At 35.2% G+C, this 20,601-nt stretch overlaps 1 protein-coding gene, 1 long non-coding RNA gene and 2 pseudogenes across 3 annotated transcripts; 1 reads left to right on the top strand and 3 right to left on the bottom strand.

Annotated features, from left to right (window-relative positions):
- Window positions 1-356: 356 nt before the first annotated feature.
- On the bottom strand, window positions 357-13,313 carry LOC148586060 (protein SIEVE ELEMENT OCCLUSION B-like). The gene is made up of 7 exons (XM_088515233.1): window positions 13,155-13,313; window positions 12,867-12,956; window positions 11,284-11,741; window positions 9,367-9,414; window positions 8,685-8,751; window positions 1,359-1,784; window positions 357-752 (listed from the first exon to the last, which is right to left on the bottom strand). Exons 1-7 carry the CDS (start codon window positions 13,296-13,298, stop codon window positions 357-359), a joined length of 1,629 nt encoding a protein of 542 aa, XP_088371359.1. The 5' UTR covers window positions 13,299-13,313.
- LOC148586062 (SKP1-like protein 1A pseudogene) lies at window positions 1,912-4,981 on the top strand (annotated as a pseudogene). Its single transcript, XR_015911844.1, has 3 exons — window positions 1,912-1,917; window positions 2,795-3,106; window positions 4,596-4,981. The product of XR_015911844.1 is annotated as an SKP1-like protein 1A pseudogene (transcript).
- On the bottom strand, window positions 5,560-6,886 carry LOC148586061 (uncharacterized). Its single transcript, XR_015911863.1, has 2 exons — window positions 6,764-6,886; window positions 5,560-6,067 (listed from the first exon to the last, which is right to left on the bottom strand). It is a non-coding gene; the product is annotated as an uncharacterized LOC148586061 (long non-coding RNA).
- A 3,706-nt stretch (window positions 13,314-17,019) lies between the features above and the next one.
- LOC148586059 (UPF0481 protein At3g47200-like) lies at window positions 17,020-18,337 on the bottom strand (annotated as a pseudogene).
- Window positions 18,338-20,601: the final 2,264 nt, after the last annotated feature.

The following is a 20,601-nucleotide window of genomic DNA, read 5'->3' as shown; positions in this document are numbered from 1 at the left end:
AGAGTTCTCTAAATGGTTTCCTCTTCGTAACCAAATTTCTGTGTTCTTGATTGCAAATTTCCTTTCAGTATTTGATTGATTTTTAACTGCTAAGTTAGATCTGTTTTCTGGATAATTTTTGTAAAACTCCTAGACGTGTGAGTAGGTAATAATTGGAGTCGTTTTAGGATTTTCAGTGATGAAGGTGCCCCTTATTGTAGAATTACACAATCAAACTTCCTAATACTAGTGACACTAGCTAGTAACAAACCTAGAAATGTAAATCATTATTTCGTGGGAATCAATCCGCTATTTAATAAAACAGTCAATGTGGCTACACTTAAAGCTGAAGGTGCACCTCCATGATACAAGGACAGTCAAACATTCCTTGATGTCGATGGCAAGGGACCAGTTGTAAGAAGCTTGTCATGGTACTCTTTGAAGCAAATCTGGAAGCCTCTCTCACTTACATCCACCTTCCACTCTTCAAACGCCTCTAAGACCTGCAGAATTGACGTCCCATCTTTACTGATTACCTCTAAAAAATTGGTCATGAACACAGCCCATCTTTTCTCATTCTTGAAAGAACGTAATAACTCTTGAACTTCCTCGTCAAAATCCTGCGGTTTGCAGCTTTTTCCAACGCGAGACAATTCGATGATAATGTTTGTTTCCCTTATGAGCTGATCCTCAACCACGACATTTACTTTTTGGGAAAATTGTTCAATCCATTTGTTGTCCTTGCCTCCGCAGAGGAAAGTGTACTCTTCGATCTGATTGCACAAGATATATATGTTTAAACTCAAATTTTATTTGAAGGTGCATTAATTATAATTTCTTCCTAAAACTGGATGCATGAATATGCACACACGTGTGTATGTATGTTTGTGCAAGAGATATGTATGTGCATTCATTTAAGGACAAAAATTTTCTCTAAACCAGTTTGGGAGAGATTTTCTCCAACCTACCTTAATAGGTACCAAGTGTCATTTTTTACATGTTTTATTTAATATTCTTAACAGACATTTATTATCATTATACTAACCTAGGAATTAGGATCATCTCTAGTTCAATATTTGAACAGAGGAATTGAATATCCAGTTAGATATATTTGAGGAGTATTTGTATCCCGTCAAAAAGTGAAATGACAAAAATACCCGTCAAATATAACTAATTAGATATTATCCCGTTTAAATGAGCTAGAAAGGATCCAATTCCCTAACTTAGGAAGTCAAACATTGATTTTTTAGAAACTCAAACATGTTAATTAATTATTAAATGACACTTTGCACTTGTTAGAGTAGGTTGAAGGAAATTTCCTCCAAACTAATTTTGAGGAAATTTGTGTCATTCATTCAAAGTTGTGAAAAAAACTTTACTTCGTATGGTCCAGGTACACTCCTGTAAGATGACTTATACTCCCAATTCACTGGAGTGAAAGGGAAGGCACGCGTTCGATGTTGTCGAATCCTTTCGAGTGCATCTTCGTTTTCCACGTCCCCTTGTGGGTTCATCACCACAATAATAGGTTGATTGTCAAACTGCTCCTTAATGAACTTGATGCTTGCTACCAGTGAAAAGTATTGCACTATGTACCATGGCATCCTAGACCGCAACATCTCAAACTTCTTTTTTAGGTTATCGGTCCACTGCTCCACAATTGGGATCCATACAATTTTGTATTGGTCCCCCATCTCCCTTATTCCATCATTAATTGACTTCAAACCCGAGAGATCATTCTTGTGGATGTCCAAGCTTGAAATGAATAGTAGAAGATTCTTCTTTTTTAGCACGTTGATTCTAACCTGTTAAATTTGTGCAAGACAATTGTGAAAATTCAAGTCAACACTTCAATAAATTATTCTTAATATGTCCATTGCACATAATTCAAACGAGGTGCCATTATATTTAGTTTTGTATGTAAATGTAGTTATGACTGTAATATAGTAATTAAATTGATGAAGGAAACAATACGTACGAACAAAGTTGAAAAAGAAAAGCATTTTGAGGGAGGGTCAGCTGACGGCCTATCAGGTTGGCCAGTTAGAAACCCATTGAATCTATGTTGGAAAGTTCAGCCCCAAACCTTTGGTTCGATTATTTTTTTATTGGCCCAATAATATTTTGGATTTGGGCACAATCTTGAATGTTATCGGGAGTAGAGGGAAGGGGTCGATCAATAGGGATCAAATGCCCCTCTTAACCCCAAAAGTTTTCTTTACACCTCTATAATTTTTTTTGGATGTAGTGGTTGTTCAGTGTTCAGAGATTTAGGTTAATGCTGAAGGAGTTTGAATTATAATCCTTTCTATTTCAAATGAACTGAATAATATCTAGTTAATTATAGTGGATAACTAATTTAACTAAATGATGCGTTTAATATTTCTGTGGCGTCGAAATCCATATAACTGCTGAATGGCACTTTGTGTCAACTTCTCTTCCAACAAATTAAGCAATATTTTCTGTATGCTAAATATCTTAATTTGTTATTGTCTAGCATTTTGGTAAATTTCCCCCATGATTCCCTGAACAAAATCGCTACGTACAATTCCTTTGCAATTTGTAGTGTTTCTATTTTTTATGAATAGTTTTAGGAATTTTTTAATGAATATTTATTTAATGGTGAAGATGTGGAAGCACTATAAAATAATGAAATTTGAATAAATCGTGACTTGAATCAATACAAATAAGAAAAATGTTAAAGGCACAACACAAACCCAACTCAAAACCAACTTCTCTCCTACGTGGCTTTTTTTTTTTTAAAAAAATAAAAGTTGAAATTTTAAACCATTCAGATCGTCTTTTCCCCTTTCAGATCCAAACATCCTCTCTCAGTCTCTCGCTCCCCCTCCCGCGCTCATCCTCTTTCTCCTCCGGCGAGGTGTTCGGCCACCGGCGAAGCTGTCCGTACGTCGCTCCTGTCTCTCTCACTCCGGCGCAAGGTTCCGTCTCTGTCTCTCTCACTCCAGCGACGTCTTCGGCCACCGAGTACTCCAAGAAGCACGTCGAGGCCCCAAAAGCAGCCGCCGCGTCCGAAGAACGCTCCACCTCCTCCTCCGACGACCTCAAGGCCTGGGACGCCGAGTTCGTCAAGTTCGACCAGGCCACCCTCTTCGATCTCATCCTGGTGTGTCTTCTTCCTTATAAACTCAAATCCCCCTGTTAGATCTTTTTATTATTGATTTTTTTTCTTCTGATTAGGGTTTTGGGTTTTCTCGGCTTCAGTGTCTTTGATGTGTTTTTGTTTGGTTGGTGAGAAATATTCAGGGGGAATAGTAAATAGATTTGAGTGCTTCCGTTGTTTATTGACCAAACAACCTTTAAATATGTTATGGCGTTGAAGTGGCATGAGAAGAAGTAATTAATCAAATAAGAACAAAGAGAAAGCATGAGAAGAAGTAATCAAATAAGAACAGAGATTGCTGAAGATGTCAAATGAGACGGTTTTGTTTATGATCGAAATCTTATTTCTCTTTGATTTATTCATCATACTATTATAATATATGATGACCCAAAAAGGCATGCACATGTATGTATCGGTTGTCCAAGTTTGTTCTTTTTTAATAATTTTTTTTTTCTTTCAATTTTCTCGTTTATCTGGTCTCTAACAAAGTGAGATTTTCCCGAAAGTACTTATATTTGCAAAGACTATGTATAGAACTTGGTTTGAATTGGTGAGCGGAGAAAATGATAATGAAATATTCCAGATAATGACCTCTTCATATCTCAATCTTTTAGCATTGTTGGGTTAGTATATATATATATATATATATATATATATATATATATATATATATATGTATATATGTTAGATTGGTGGCTGAAGCAAGGCATGAAGGAATTGCCAATGGCTTCATAAAAGTGTTTGAAGTGTATGGTATAAGTGTGCTTGCAAAAGTGAAGCATCCATTATCAAGGAATTGTCTCGGAATAGTTGCTAGTGTTTAAAGTGTTTGGAATGGCTGCAATGCACTGGCAATTGGCAAGTGCTATTATTAAGTAATGGATCGGAACATGGACTTATGGGTCTTTGAAGTATTAGGGTCATCATCGAGGTGAATTTTTGGCCAAGTGAATATTGCTTTTATCAGGCTTGTTACTTTTTCCAGTCTTTTATTTAAGGAATTCGTTTGGTAGCTCTATCTGTTTTCTTTTGTGAAGTATTGCTTCTGTAAGCGTAGGCTCTCGTTTGTTTTTTTTTTTTTTTTTTTTTTTCAATTTTGAATGTTCTTTCCTTCTTCTCCATAAGTGGGTGTTTATCTCATTTACTCTATTTCTATTTAGGTTGTGCCCCTCTACGCCTTACCTTCTATGTCTTAATAAGATTGAACTACTTTTCCAAATACAATCTGGTTTATGCTTATGAATCAGTTGATGACTAAATTTATCAGATTATGGGATTTCTCTCCTTTTTGAAGGTCCAGTTAGTAGCACAAGTTTTTTGGACCTGCAATTTGTAGATCATCATGGCGGTAGATTTTTTTTTTGGGTGTTCCTTGAAGGGTGTTTGTTCTTGCATTTAACATGCACTAAACTACTATTGCATTATATGAGTAACTTCAACCATATTCACACCTTAAATTTCAATCTCACTTTGGAGTATGTCTGATTGGCAGGCTGCAAACTATCTGAACATCAAGAGCTTGCTGGATTTGACTTGCCAGACAGTGGCTGACATGATCAAGGGCAAAACTCCTGAGGAAATCCGCAAGACATTCAACATTAAGAATGACTTCACACCAGAGGAAGAGGAGGAGGTTCGTTGGGAGAATCAATGGGCCTTTGAGTGAAGATCCAAAATAAAGCACATCTGTTTTTTTGTGGCTTATGTTTCTCATTTGTGCTGGCAAAAGGGGATGTTGTTTCTACCTATCTAAGACTTCTTAAGATATTAACTTACTATTCTGGCAGTTACTATTGTAGACAATGGTTGTTTTGCTCAAACCTTGGCCCCACTTCCCTCCCTCTCCATTTATTTTTCCCATGATGTTCAATGGATCTTTTTTTTCTATGCTAATATGGTATATGCTGTTTTCATTCAGTGCTTTGTCCTTGTGATTCTTTTATCTACAATTTAGTCTTTGTTAGATTAAGGCGATTCACCATTGACTTTGCTAGAGGGGATCCAATTGAGCTTTGGCTGCAGAGGTCGTGAGACAGGGGGTTGTCTCATTATGCTATGTCCAAAGAGATTTCTTCAGTGGGTTGTTTATAATAGCTCTATCTAATGAGCCAGATGTAGAATTTTGTAGGTGCTTCATTTATATTGCTATGTATATGCTCCTTATCTCATCCTAACATTTATTTGATATTATCTTCCAATGATAATGTGCTAAAGAGAAATGATCAACCTTAACAGCATCCAAAGTGGTTAAACATCATCATAATCAAATCCGTTTTTCTGGTTTTAGCCTTCTGCAATCAATCTTGCCTTGTATCTATCAATCTTCTTACCATTTGCAGTGAGTGTTTCTCATTTCTTTTTTTTTTTTTTTTTTTTTTTTGGTGCACACTAATTGTGGTCAGGATTATACTCCAATCTTATTTTGCTCAACAAGATATGTGCACAAAAGACATTAATAAGCACGACAAAATTTAGATCACATCATCACATAAAACGCGAAAAAATCAATGAATGGAATTTTCATCATTGAATACAAATTAAACATCGTATGATTATATACATAAACAAGTCCGGCGGGTATGATAACAATGACTTCAATGAAAGAATTGAATTCAATGAAGACGAAGAAATTCTCATGCTTTCTATACCAGTTCTGTAGCCAAAGATTGTGTCCTTTCCTATGTAATTGCTACACTATAGAGAATTTTTCCCGGAAAATAATCAAACCTGCAGCAAATGCTCCAACATCTTAAAGAAAGAGTTGTCTAAAGGAAATTGTTTTGTTCACACTCTATTCCAACAGTGGCTCCATCATAGGTTTCGAAAAAGGGGTATGGAGTTTCATGGTGTATGTAACTGCCACCCCAACTAGTGAACAAAATGGTGGTATGAGACCCAAACCAATCCTTGTAACTGAAATATAGACATGTATTGGACTGGTCAAATGAACTGCTGGAGAGGAACCTGCAGTAGGAGCATATATGAAGTTAAATAGAATTTAAATTGAGAACTATTATTGGCATTTGAGAGTAAGAACTCATGAATTTTACACAAAAAAAAAAAATGAAGGGGGGGGGGGGGGGGGGGGGGGGGGGGGGGGTGGAGGAAAAAGTGTTAATGCTACTGATTGAGTCTGCAAATTACAAAGACAACAAATAACAGAGGAATTAATCTGGAGATTAGAAGAAACTACATGTCCGGAAAAACCAGTATCAAACTTTGATCAAACTACATGGCACATGTACTGGTTCTTGGTGTTTTCCACCGTTTTGGTTCCAGATTACAGAATCTTTACAGAAAACACCAAGAACTAGTACACAGGAATCAAAACAGCACTAACATTTGAAACAAAAACAACAGCCCAGCAAACATTTTACAAGCTCAACAAATAGAAGCCGTTATGTTTTCAGTGGTCAATGAAAAACAGTTTTGGGCTGACCACTATCTTATGCTGCTCCAAACACGCAAAAAAGGAAAAAAAAAAAACAAAAAAAAAGTTTTCCAGACAATCTTTTATGCCGAAATAAATGGGGCCGTAATACTTGAATAATCATGGGTGTGCAGAATCTGCAGATACACACCCAACAAAGTACCTAGTATCATATGAGAAAATCCTTTATGTTAAAGCTGTTGCAAAGAATGAAGATTCAGATGACATACTTTGAAACGACTGAAGAACATACAAGGCAAGCCCACATGCGATTTTGTCCAAGAAGCTCAATGATCCACACACAAATGCACAGCCGCCAAGATTCTCACCAATTAGAACACTTTGCATGCTTACTCCAGTCACTTGTTATATTTGAGAAAAAGTTAAAATTTAAAAAAGAACCAAGATGAAAGTAATTACAAACGAGATCATATGCAACTAAGATGGTTTTTGTTTCTTTCCTATATATATATATTTGGGTTTTTGGTCATGCTAGGATTTGAACCGCTCTTCATGTGGTTGTTATTTACCACCTATCATTCTATCTACTGCAAATTGGAATTCAGCTCCCATATAAATTACATTGACCGAAACTACAATAAAGTGTCCACACCTCTCTTCCCAATATTGCCAAAAAAAAAACATTTGCACAAAAGACCATAACCAACCTAACCGAATGTACTGCAATTGATGTAGAAATACTCTTACATTGTCATCTAGTAAGTTTCTTTTCCCCTGATAAAAGAAAATATTTTTTTTATAACAAAAATTTTATTTTACTAATGTTAAATCCAGAAAGCAACAATCAACTTTGAAACAGTCCAAAAAACTGAGATATATAGAAAACCAAAGTAATAACAGAGATATTCATATTGGTACATTTTTATTCACAACATTCATAGTGTTGTTACTAAAAGAAATAATGCAATACAAGGACTTACATTTGACAAACCGTAGAGAATAATGCAAATGCGAAATCTGACCAAAAACTATCTTTCTCGGGCATGAACAAACACAGCCTCAACCAACAGAAAAAGAAGTAAAAACCTAAACCCTAAATAATATTCAAAAAACAGAAATCTAAACCCTAAATACACATAAATCTAATACACTATTCTAGCACCCACTACACATAAATCAAAAAGCCTTAGATTTTGAATGTGGATGAGAGAGAGGGATTACTTACCATCGGTGGAGGAGAGAGAGAGCCTTCGGCTTCGCCGGAGTGAGAGAGAGACAGGAGCTTCGCCGGTGGCTGTAGACGTCACCGGAGTGAGAGAGACAGTGGACGGAACCTTGCGACGGACGGACAGCTTCGCCGGTGCCGAAGAACTCGCCGGAGGACAGAGAGGGTGAGCGCGGGAGGGAGAGCGATGGAGTGAGAGAGGATTTCCGGTGGCCGAAAAACTCGTCGGAGGAGAGAGAGGGTGAGCACGGGAGGGAGAGCGAGGGACTGAGAGGGAATTTCCGGTGGCCGATGAACTCGCCGGAGGAGAGAGGGTGAGCGCGGGAGGGAGAGCGAGGGACTGAGAGAGAACTTTTAGAATTCTGAAAATTTGACTTTTACAGACTTTTGATTTGGTTTTAAAAAAAATATGTAATAAAAAATAAATAAATGCCATGTAGGAGAGAAGTTGGTTTTAAGTTGAGTTTGTGTTGTGTCTATATCAAATCTCATAAATAAATGATCTAAAGAGACCTGAAGTTACAGGTAAATGGAGCTTCATTATGATGCAATGATTAGTCTTATTTACATTGAAAATGATATATTTAAGACTATTAGCAATAAAGAGATCATGCAATGATTTCAATATAAAGATTCGTCGAGGACAATTGAATAAATTAACGCTAGAAATGACAAAATAAATTGTAAGTTATATTTTATATGTTTTAAACAATAATTAAATTTTGTTAGTTATATTCTTTAATTCATTTTGTTCAACTTTATTTTTAATCTTAACCCCATCTGAACCAAAATTCTGACTCTACCATGGCCAAAAATGATCTTAATCAACATTTCATTTTTAATATTATTTATATAGTCGTAACTGTATATGAGCCGCAATTTTATGTGGTGAAAAAGTGAGAATTAAAAAAAAAAAAAGAAAAAAAAAAAGGGTATGTTTGCATGTTTTCAGTTGTAGAGCTAACCATTTCGTTGGTGGAACCGTCAATGAGAGGTTGCATAGCATCCCTGGCCAAAAGTTTCTCCAAATTTCTTCATGTATCCAGTTTCTCTGCAATGAACAATTAGAATTTTTGGTCAGCGTTGTTTCTCATTTAATTAAGCCATGCATGTGCAATAGATTCAATGGAAATTGAGAGTGTCCATTAAGTGCATTTAGAATGACAAATTTGTCCAAAAAATTTGCCCCCAAAAGAAAAAGACAATATCACCCTCTTTTTTTCTAGATAAAAAAGTGAGAGGGGATGACTAGTGTAATTTTTTTCCTTGGGTGTGACCATCGGGGTTTTCACCCGCTGTGGATTAATGTTCGGTTTGAGCCATAACTACTACCTAGGAAGGCGAGTCCGCACTACAGCCTCACTAAAGTGCAAGTTGGTAAAGCCCCTTCTTAGTAGCATCTAGTTCACAGACTACTACTTTTAGTAGGTTCGAACCCGTGACCACTAGAAAGAAAGGAGGGGAGAATTGAACCTTATCCTTTACCAACTCAACTACCACCTTGGTGGTGACAATATCACCAAGGTTCTAAATTGATACTTTCAATTTCATTTAAAATGAAAATAATCCGTTTCCAAATTCAATGGGGCATGCTTAATTCTTTATGATTGAAATCAGCCCAGTGGCTAACCTATTTTAAAGTGGCACGTGCGTATCATTTTCTTGGCCAAGGGCAATAAATTCTGTGTCTTGTCCCTGAAAGCAAGCAACATGGTCATTAATTTGCAATAGATTAAAACCATAATATTATCTATCAAATATTTTATTTTGACACCCTAAGTGGACACGTATAAATTGGCCTGTAGGCAATTACATTACAACAAATCTGATTATTGTGACATGACAATGATTTGAGCATACATAGTACATGTCAAGGACAATAACTTACTTATCTATCTAAAAATTTTAAGCTGATAGGAATAGGTAAATTTAATTACTTAATCATTACTTTAACACTCTCACTCACATGTGGGCTCAAACTCATTTTTAATGGGTGAGGCCTAACACATAGAATATTTAATTTAAATAGGGTGATTTGATTAAGTCAAGGTTCAATCCCAGGACCTTTGGCTCTCATACCATGTTAAATCACCAGTTATTTTAAAAGCTTAAGTTGATAGGAATAAGTAAATTTAATCACTTAATCATTACTTTAACATATTCGACTAACATCTTTATTTTATCTAAGAAAGTTATTCATGACATTGAACAAAAGTTTAATATTAGATTTTAATGGAATGCTAGAGCTAAAGTGGCTTGGAGAGATTTGTGTGTTCCGAAGGAGGAGGGGGGTTTGTGTATAAAAAAGTTGGAGGTTTGGAACCATCATGCTTCTATGTTGAGGCATATTTGGAGTATTTTTGCTAGATCATGATCTATTTGTGTGGCTTGGGTCATGGTGTACTTGTTGAGGGGTAGGGAGTTTTTGGAATGTAAATATCCCTCAAAACAGTACATGCATGGACTTGGAGGAAACTCTTAAAGTTACGAGATGTAGCTAAGAAGTTTCTGCATTTTGATGTTGGAGATGGGCAGGATATTCGTCCTTGGTTTGACTGTTGGCATCCGAGTGCAGGCTTTATGATATTATGGGCATCATGTTGTTTTGGAAGTTAGAAGTAAATTGGACGTTAAACTTTCTTCTGCCAGTGAGGGGAATTGATGTTGGTTTCCAGCTCGATCTGACTATATGGTGAATATGTATCCAAAGCAAGCTGAGTTTGATTCAGATTGGTGGCAATGATAAGGCTAAGAGCACTAGCAGCCTTTCTTAAGTTTAGGAAAAAATTCAAAAAAACTACAAAAGCACCCATTCGACTTATATATTGTTATTAAAATAACAACATGCATGTTGTAGTTTAAGCAACGGTCAATATTGAATCTCTCAAAAATTTTCTTCATTTTCTCTCTCATGTTAAAAGCTTCTAAAAGTAAGTTAATTTTGAGATTCAATCTTAACCATTACTTATTAAAATAACAGCATGTAAGCTAGATCCCAAAAACACACCCACATCAAAAGCCCTATATTTAACCTACACCAATGGATATCCACAATAATTCCGATTCCAATGCGTTGGGAAACACTGTAGTTACCCAATGCTTTATTAAATTATAAATAAATCATTTTCTCTCCTATCTCCTTCATATGTCCCAACAATTCTCCCTCCTCTCTCATTCTCTCTGTTGAGCATTGAAAGTTGCAATGATAAAAAGAAATAATGCTATTTAATTCATATAGGGAAAAAGAAAAAAGAGAAAAAAAAATAATAAAGATAAGACTAAAAAATATTATTTAATTAATATAGGAAAAAAATAAGGAAATCTATTGTGAAGTGTTTTTTTATAGGGAATCAAAAAGTAGTTTTATTCTTTAAATTTAGGGAAAATGGTTGAGAAGCTGCCGCTAGTGCTCTAAATGGAGATTCACTAAAGCTGGTGTGCTCTCTGCTGGAATTCAACCCTAGTAACTAAAGAGATTTTTGTAGTTTTGTGTTTGTTGATATAAAATTCAATAATTCATAAAAAATAAAAAATAAAAAATAAAAAATTTTAAAAAAAACTTACTCATCGTTAGTGAGACAACACAACTGAGTTCTGCAAGCTGCAACAGTAATGATAATCCAGTAGATACCCCTGATGAGAAGACCCACATAAAATGACCAATATTCTGTATCATCACCCTTTGTATCGTTCTTAGTAGATAGCTTGTTCCATCCATTAAAGATGTCGTTCATGACGGCCAACGCGTAATTGATAATTTTGTTAAGTTCACCAATTGTTTTCCTGCATTTTTGGAGGTCTAGGTGCTTTAAGGTGACAGGTACATGTTTTGGAATCTTTACTGATTCGACAAGTTGGTGCGACAAGTGAAGCTGGGGAAGAGCCAAAAAATTCTCATAATCCAAAGCAAAAGCTGCAAGTGTCAATACTGCCTTAGTATTCCATGAATAGCTTGAGAGTTTGCTAAGTATTGACATCGTTGTTTTGTGTGCAATTTCCACACCTGGAGCCTTACTTGCCATCTGACATTACATATTTGCGATTGTGAACAAAAAAAAAAAAAAACGTAACTATATAGTAACAATGATCATATTCCTCTTCTTGGCTGTGGAAAGGCATCTTAAAGTCTAAGCCAATCATCTCTCAAGGTGCTTGCCATAAGATTCATAGTTTTTCCTCCCTTTCTGTTTGGAACTCCTCCTGGATTCCTACTGTGCCTTTTTTCACCCCCACTCCTCTCCTTCTGAGTAGGTCCTTTTATCCAGACTTGATAATATCAAATCTCATTACTCAAATGGCTCTTGGAATCTCCCTCTTCTGGTCTCTTTGTTCACTTCCCCATGTGTCCAAGAAATTCTAAAGATTCCAATCAGCCCTAACCTTTCCACTTCTTTTCTTTGGACCCCCTCTTCAAATGGCAATTTTTCTACCTGCTCAGCTTATAGGTTGATTAGCAACCCTAGAACCCCTACTGTCATTTCTCCTCTTGAGTCTAGCTCTTGGAAGGCTTTATGGAATCTTAAGCTTAATGCTAGGCTGATTTTGTTTCTCTAGAAAATTGCTTGGGACATTCTCCCTTCTAAAGTCAGGCTGAAAGCTATCTTCAATATCCCTCATTCAGAATCCCTTTGCCCTCTTTGCAGCTCTGAAGATGATTCTCTTTCCCATCTCTTCTTTCGTTGCATTTTTGCTAGAGCAGCATGGAGATCCTCTTTTTGGCCTCTTGATTCCTTAGTTTGGTCCTCTCTTAGTCTCCCAGACTGGATAAAAGGCATCATCTATCCTTACTCTTCTTTTGGCATTCCTAAAGCTGATTCTCACTTTGTTTCAAATTTATGCTTCGGTTTTATGTGATCTTCTTTGGTTTTCTAGAAATAAAGCAGTGCATGAAGGCATTATTCCAGATATCATTTCTTTGGCTAGCTCCATCAGAAGAACATCTCTGGATCATGCAGCAGCTTGGAAATCTTCTTCCCCTATTACTGTAAAAGAATTCTGGTCTCCTCCCCCAGCAGGTTCACACAAGATCAATTTTGACAATGCTATAAAGGAAAAAATTTCAGTGCAGGCTGCTGTTTGCAAAGATTCAAAGGGTCACATAGTTAAGGCTATTTCCCAAATAAATAGCCATTCTTTCTAACTATTACCTCAAAGGAAAGTTGTTTGAGTGTGCATAATAATAGATTTAAACTGTGTCTGGACTCATTTTCCTCCATGTTCTTCGGGTGTTCCTTGCCCTATATAAAGTAATTCATAAGTAATCATTTGATCAATAACTAAAAATAACTTTATTCCATCTATTTGTTCTGATCTCCTAGGATAAACGTGTTAAATCTTATTGCTCGACTATTATATCCCACCTTCGAACTAGAAGGAAAAAGTGAAAAAAACATAAAATCTTATGAAGAATTAAATGATGGTAAAAGCATACATACCAGTAAGACGTTGTCAACAATATGGGTTGCGCGCTTAAGAATGTTTTTGACGACAAGGAAAAGAGAGTGGGCATCAAAATTTTCTTCAGCAGGAACATGGCCATGGGTTGCAGAAATTAGATTCAGGATCTGCTCGTCGGACATGGTTAACACGTCCAGCTTATTGCTGGAGTTCCCATTCCCCATAGTTGTCTATTGCAAATTAAAACTTAAGAGGTTAGAAAGTCTTAGGTTTGGAAAACAACAGAGAAGGTGGCTTGTGTCTGTTGTCATATGGTGTACGTGGCCTATATATAATATTCATAGACCGGGAATCTGAAAGATAATTAATTCGCACTAGGTTATGCGCTTGTGTTATAAGATTTCAACAACTACTACCATTGAAAAATGAAAATTATGAGTCGCAGGATTCGAGAATTAGTAAACTAAAAAAATAAAGGTTCACAATGATTGAAAATGCTTCGAGCGTTAACCACGTGAATATATAAAAAGACTTGAATAAAAAAAACCAAGAAACTCCAGCTTCATCGTTGATGCTTAAGTTCTATTAAAAAAACACATAGGTATTGAAAGTGCTGCATGGGAGTGTTGTTGCAGCTTGGTTTTTGCTTTCCTGGCCTCTATTCATGGGGACAGATTGGTGGTAGTTGATTTTGGCTATTTGTCTATGTTTCTTGGTGATGCAGAGATATAGGTTGTGGGTGTACAGATTCTGTGGATTTTTTCTTGTTTAGATTGCTGTCTACCTGTCTTATTACTGCATAGTTTTAGCGTTTAGGAAACTTAATTGGTTGTTTTTTTGGAGTTTCTAGTTTAAAAATAATTAGAGAGCATTGTACTCATTTGTTGATATATATATGAAAGATTTACTCATTTACCAAAAATAAATAAATAAATAAAATGTTTCTCACATGTTTATTAAAAAATTATATATTTTTCATACACTAAAGAATACGTACGTGATAAATTTATAAATTAGATTGGTGATCAAAATTTCTCCAACCCAATTTTTTTAAAAAAATTATTTCCATTTTAATTTAGCTGCCCTATTTCTAATTTTCACGGCTTTCTTGAAATTGGAAATAGGTTAATATATATATATTACACATAATACATATATACTATGAAAAGTACAGCATGAGTAGCGGAAAAAGACCCTAGAAAATATAAAGTCATGTTGATGGGTCGGAAATGGTAGAATTAATACAGAAAACGCACATGGACATGCATGGTAGATTAATTAACTATTTTATAGCATAACTCTTAATGAACTGTTTGACAATAACCCATCTAATCATTTTGAATCCCACGTAGAAAGATCTCCAAATCTCAGTACTTAATAAAAAATCACCTTGAATCTCCAAAAATGATCTGTTTAATAATAAACAAACCTATGGAACAATTTTTTAAAAAAAAAATTTTTGCCAACGTGGTTCATATATAAATAAACCTGTCCTGAAAAACCTCGTCCTCATAGCAGTCGTTTTGTTTGAACACATCTAGTCAACGACATCACAGCCAACATTTGGTCTATATAAGTTTCATAATTTTAATCATTTACATCACACCACAACACAACTGGCTGGTAGTCGATCAACCCGCGTGGCATCAGATTAGGTTGGCGACCACCGCCGAACCATCAGATTTGGTTTGCGATCGCTATAGGCAGGGGTCATCACACAACAATATATATTTTTTTATTTAACTTTTTTATTTTTAAAAAGTGTTATATATATATATTTTTTGAAGTGTTCTAAATTTTGAGAAAAAGTGTTATATAAATATAAAAAATTATATTTATTAATTAAAGATATGGATAAGTGGCTTAATGTTAAAGGCTCTTCTAATTAGCTCCTAGGTGAGAGGTTTGAATCTCCTCCATTACTATAAAAACATTTTTACCCATAAAAAAAAATAATAACTGATTAGGGTGATTAATAAACAACTTAGAATAGATGATTCTGGTTTTTAATGATGGTTTAGTGTGTCCATTTTATGATTTGGGTTTTCGCATATATGGAATAGACTATTGAGCTAGATATTGTTTAAAATATTAATTAGGTATGTTTCACACTATAGAAGTTCAAGATATTCGAAATTATAAATAAGTGGATGAGGTAAGTAAATGCTTAGAGAGCTTTTTTAATAGTCACATATATGCAATATGGTAGAGGATTGAGCATGTTTTACTTTTCAATAACATGTTCTGAACCTAGCAAATTTTAGAACATGTTACACTACTTCAAATGGACGAATAATTATATATGATTTCCTCAGTAAATGAATGATAAATATATGGTATGACATAAAACATCGGTACGTGCGATATAATGGCCATGAACATACTTTTTGAGATTTCTTTTCTCGATCACTTTTGTACCACATAAAATAATACTTTTCTTTTTCAAATTTGTCCTTACATAATGTTTCCTTCATCAATGTACTATACTGTCATAGTTACATCCTTTAATTTAGACCACCGTAGCGTAATATATGTTCAACACAGGCCAAGAGAAAAGACTAGTTGAGTAACAAAAAGTTCTTAATATTCTAATTTTACATTGATTTTGTACATATGGAATAGACACTACACACCCAAAAAAAAAAAACACCCTAATTAGTAACGTTTGGAATATGGACGTTTTTTTAAAAATGTTGCTAATTTGAGGCGTTTTACAATTCAAACATCCCTATTAAAAAATAGCGACATATGAACAGTGTTACTCTTCATGCATAAATATAGACATGTGAATAGTGTTACTGTTCACACGTCCCTATTCACGCATAAATATGGACATTTGAACAGTAAAACAATGAATATAGACGTTTGAACAGTAAAACACCTCAAATTAGTAACATCTTTCAAATGTCCCTAATTTTAAAAATATTGGCGCTTAAAGTTTGTATTTATAACAACTACCTACACATAAAAACTTCAAAATTTCTCATCTTTCGATTTCACACACATAACACTAATTTTTTTGCTTTTTGAAAAAAAGTGTTGGGTGGCTGCCGATTTCCAAACCGGTAGCCACCCTTGAGGGAGGGGGTGACCCGTGAGCCACCCCAGAGGTGGTTGGGGGTGGCGCCAGCCACCTTTGGGGTGGCTTGCGAGCCACCCTTGAGCCTGGGGTGGTTGCCACCCCTCTAATTTTTTATTTATTTTATTAAAAAAAAAAAAATTAACTTGAGTTTGTTTTATTTTTTTTTTAAAAAAAAGACAGTTAATTTGATTTTTCATGTTTTATATATATTATTATAAATATTATTTTGGGAAAATTTATTTTTTAAAATATTAGGGACATTTAAACAATACAAAACTTCAGCTTTCAAAAGGTGACGTGCATACTAGCTATTGCCACGTCCCCTTTTATAAGGGGACTTGTCAGTGAAAATGTCCCCTTTTAGGAACATTTTTCACTATTTAAATGTTCATAATTTTAATTATAGTCACTTTATTTGGAACATTTGCAAAATGTCACTATTTGAGCGCCCCTAATTAAATAGGAACTTTTTTGGCCTTAAAATATCACCTTATTAAAAATGTCCATAATAAGTTTTTTTTTTTAAAAAATAAATTTTTTTTTTTTAAGTAGTGAGAGTTGTACGAGATACATGAATAAATGTAATTATGGCTTCAGTAAAAGCTTTGGCATTATTCTTATAGCTAGTTATACTTTATTTTCTGTTGCTGGTCTAATTAAAGTAAAGTTATAATAGTAGCACCTCGTGGAATTTATAGACGTAGAAAAATAAAAGGGTAATAATGTTGGGGCGTTACACGTGATCTAGATCTTGAGTGCATTAGAAAATAAAATGTAATCAAAATGCAATCCAATACAGTCAGAACTACAGCTACTTTAATTTAGGGATGCGATTGCACAGACGACATAATGGACAATACAGTTTGTATGAAAGTGAGGATCAACGTGAGAGCAACACCTATTGAAGCAGCGGCAATCCAAGGAGTGCCAAAATAATCCCGCTTCAAGGAAGTCAGCCAACCATGCGAAGGTTTCTCGTAGAAGTCTTTCAAATCCTCACAAAGATTATAATATTTGGAACTCATGGTTGAATATACGATACCTGTGCTCAGATTGTTGATAAAACTTGCATCGTTGTTACCTAGCCCATTAACCACGATCCCCTTCTGACTAAGTAAATGCACATCTCTTTCACTCTTGATAAGAATACTTAACATGACGTATTCCTCATTTGGATAGTAACATTGCTCCAAAGCCATGAGGTTTCGAGCAAAAAGCTCTGTGAAATCGTCCAAAGTAAAATGTGGGATTTTTAACACACCCTTCTCATAGTGTAGGTCAAGGTCAAGTAAGCATTTGCTTGAATGATTCACCTCAAACTTCAATCCTACCTCATCCAGTTGGGTTGCACCGTACACATACGGTTCTTTTTTAGTTTTTCTCTTGGGTAGACTTTGGGGGAGGTAAAATTTTCTAAGCAAATCAACAAAGTGCTTTATATTTGGATCGATCGGGATTGTGATGCAAATTTTGAATGTTGTAAACCCTAAAGTAGTGAAAGGTAAGCTCAATGAAGGAAGGTAAGTTTGTCTGAGATGAAAATGCAAGGTCAAATAATTTCTTAATAATAAAGAAAGGAAGTTGATTTTCAAGTAACATAAAGTCCAGCTGCATCCTAGAAGCCAACCATGGCTTTTGTACTATCTTGTCATCAGGTGTCCATACTGATTTTCCCTGGCGATATCTGTAAAAAATCTCAATAATGAAGCTCGCATCTATTAAGATCATTTTCACAAAATCATACCTGCTAAGTGGAATAGTCTCTGCATAAGATTGACGAACACTTTGTTCTGACTCTTCAATAGTGCTTACTAAAATCTCTATGTCTATCCCGGACCGGTCCACGAATCCCTTGAGATAACTCTCTTTATACTTTTCCATGCTTTGCAATTTTTTGTTGTCACGATGAAAGGGCCCTATTGAAATAACCTGAGGAGTGTAGACTTTTTCGTTCAATTTGCGAAGGTGATCCGGAACCTTGTAGATACAAGGCTCGGATGATGAGAGAGGCTGTACTTTCTTTAGCATTTCTGTGATGTCAATTACCAAACTGTCACGTTGATATTCATCAATTTGTTGAATTTCCGCACTTGGTGATTGTTTGAGAAATCTGCTCGGCGAATACCAGGTAGCAGCCATATCTAACTAAACCGCTGAGATTGAGGGGGGCTATTGGAGCATCTGTCAACAACTCTCCAGATAAGCCAGAAGAGACGTCCAAGACTTCATCCAAGATAAAGACTTCCACCTATACACATAATTTACGACAGCTAGCTCAAGATTCAGAAGCCGTGATCGATGCTGGTGTAAATTTGCTCTAATTAATCTTTAAAACAAAATCAAATGAAATGATTAAAATTTGAAGTAAAAATTAAAGTAAGGCCGATGATGGCTTAAGAATAACTAAAACAAAAAAACAAGAAGCTGATGAAATTGGAGTAGAACACGGTGTTCAAACTCATGACTACTTTTGGTTCTAATACCATGTTATATTATCATTTGTTCTAAAAGTTTAAGTTGATAAAAAGAAATAAATTAATTTAATTATTTAATCAATATTTTAACACACCTAAAGATGAACAAGACTGCAATCCATATATATATATATATCAACATTAAATCACTGCAAACAAAATCAATAGACAATGGGATAAAGTATATATAGAGAGTGCATGAAACTATGGAAGGGAGAGATTATAGGACCTGCTGCGCAAAAAAGGTATTGAAGCCGGCCTGTTGTGCCACGCGTATAAAGGAGATGGAGAGGCAGCGCGCTTTCACAGGGCTATGCAGCAGATCACCTTCGTTTCTTTTGTAAATGAAATGTAGATCTGATTTGCAGCCTCCAACAATAGACCATGGGGGAGTTTATAAATAAAAAGAAGTTGCAGTCTCTCTAATCTATTTAATTACCTAAGGACGATGTAATTAAGTATCCGGTTCAGATCCGCTACCATAACTATAAAGTCAACGATTGATTGTTCTCATCTTAACAAAGTTTTAAAGTATCATTTAGACGAAGAATTTTTTTTTTTTTTTTTTTATGGTTGTGTTTGCAGACTGCATAAAATTTCTTTGGGGGACTTAAATAAATACCTCGTGCTTGTCTCATGTACTTCTTTGACCTACAATTCTCAACATCCTTAGTTATACCTCCTTATATATGTTTATTCTTAATTAATACATGAGACACAAGATAATGTGAGTGATCGATTTCATTACACCCTTCCTCCGTCCTCCTTGAACCATGTTTGTTGGTGGCATGGCGCGCATGAAGTAATTCTAGAAATCTTTTTGTGTTTCAGTCCCTCAAAAAATGATGTGACTATTTTTTTTTTTTTGGGAAAATGAATAATATTATTTCATCAAATAAAGATCCATCTAGAGCATAGCTCTAACATAAAAGAGCATACTGCTCTAATGTTACAATAGGGTGGATGCATTCAGGTATCTCCTCCATCCAAACATGTTCTGAGGAACATGTTAGTCCAAACTTTGCCAGACCATGGGTTGCCATATTTGCTTCCCTCTTTACGTGGCAGCACGTCCATCTCCTCATTCTCTCCAGAATTGTGTTGGCATTCTCTACCACTTGACCATAAGGTCTGAAATTAGCACTGGAATCCATGAATGCTTGAACGACCTGTAGCGAATCGCCCTCCAGGATAACATCTTGTATACCCACATCTCTACAAAAATTCATAGCCTCTCGAGCTGCCGTGACTATTAAAATCACAATTTGATCAAAATTTAATAATGATCAATCACAAGCCCAATAGTAGTTTTAATAGCCACATCATTCTTGGAGTAACTCAAGAGGAATACAAAAGGAACTTTTAAAATTTTGCTCAGCGCGCATGTGTTGCTTTCTTAACTCTCATTAATTAATCTTTGTATTAACGCATCATACAAAGAACATCTGACCCGGCCATATCAATTTTGACTTCATTCCCTCATAACATACCACCAAACGGCTGGCCTGGCACCCATCAGTCGCTAAAAATTGAATAATGTTTATAAATAAAGCATGCAATACATATATGCGAAGGAAAAAATAAATAAAAAATTGAAACAACAAGATAATTTGTGGTGTACAAATCACTATTTTTAAGAAAATATGTACCCCGTCCGAAAAAAACATTATTATTAAGTTGCTAGCAAATTGTTTCTAGAATATAATAAAACTTATAAATTTTACGGATAATAATTTTGAAGAATTTTCACAATTTCACTTGTGAACTTCTAAAACTAAAAATGAAAACGGAATATAAAAATCTGTGGATAAATGTATACAAATGCATCCAACCCATTATGTGACTAAAACAAACCATATGCTTAATTGCTTATACTAGTCCACTAAAAAAAACTTAAGAGTAATTACCTTTTCCCCAATCAATTATAAT

This window comes from Corylus avellana, chromosome 4 (assembly GCF_965113065.1).
Source record: "Corylus avellana chromosome 4, dhCorAvel1.hap1.2, whole genome shotgun sequence".
Lineage (NCBI taxonomy): Eukaryota > Viridiplantae > Streptophyta > Magnoliopsida > Fagales > Betulaceae > Corylus > Corylus avellana.
This window is presented reverse-complemented; position numbering and strand designations above follow the sequence as displayed.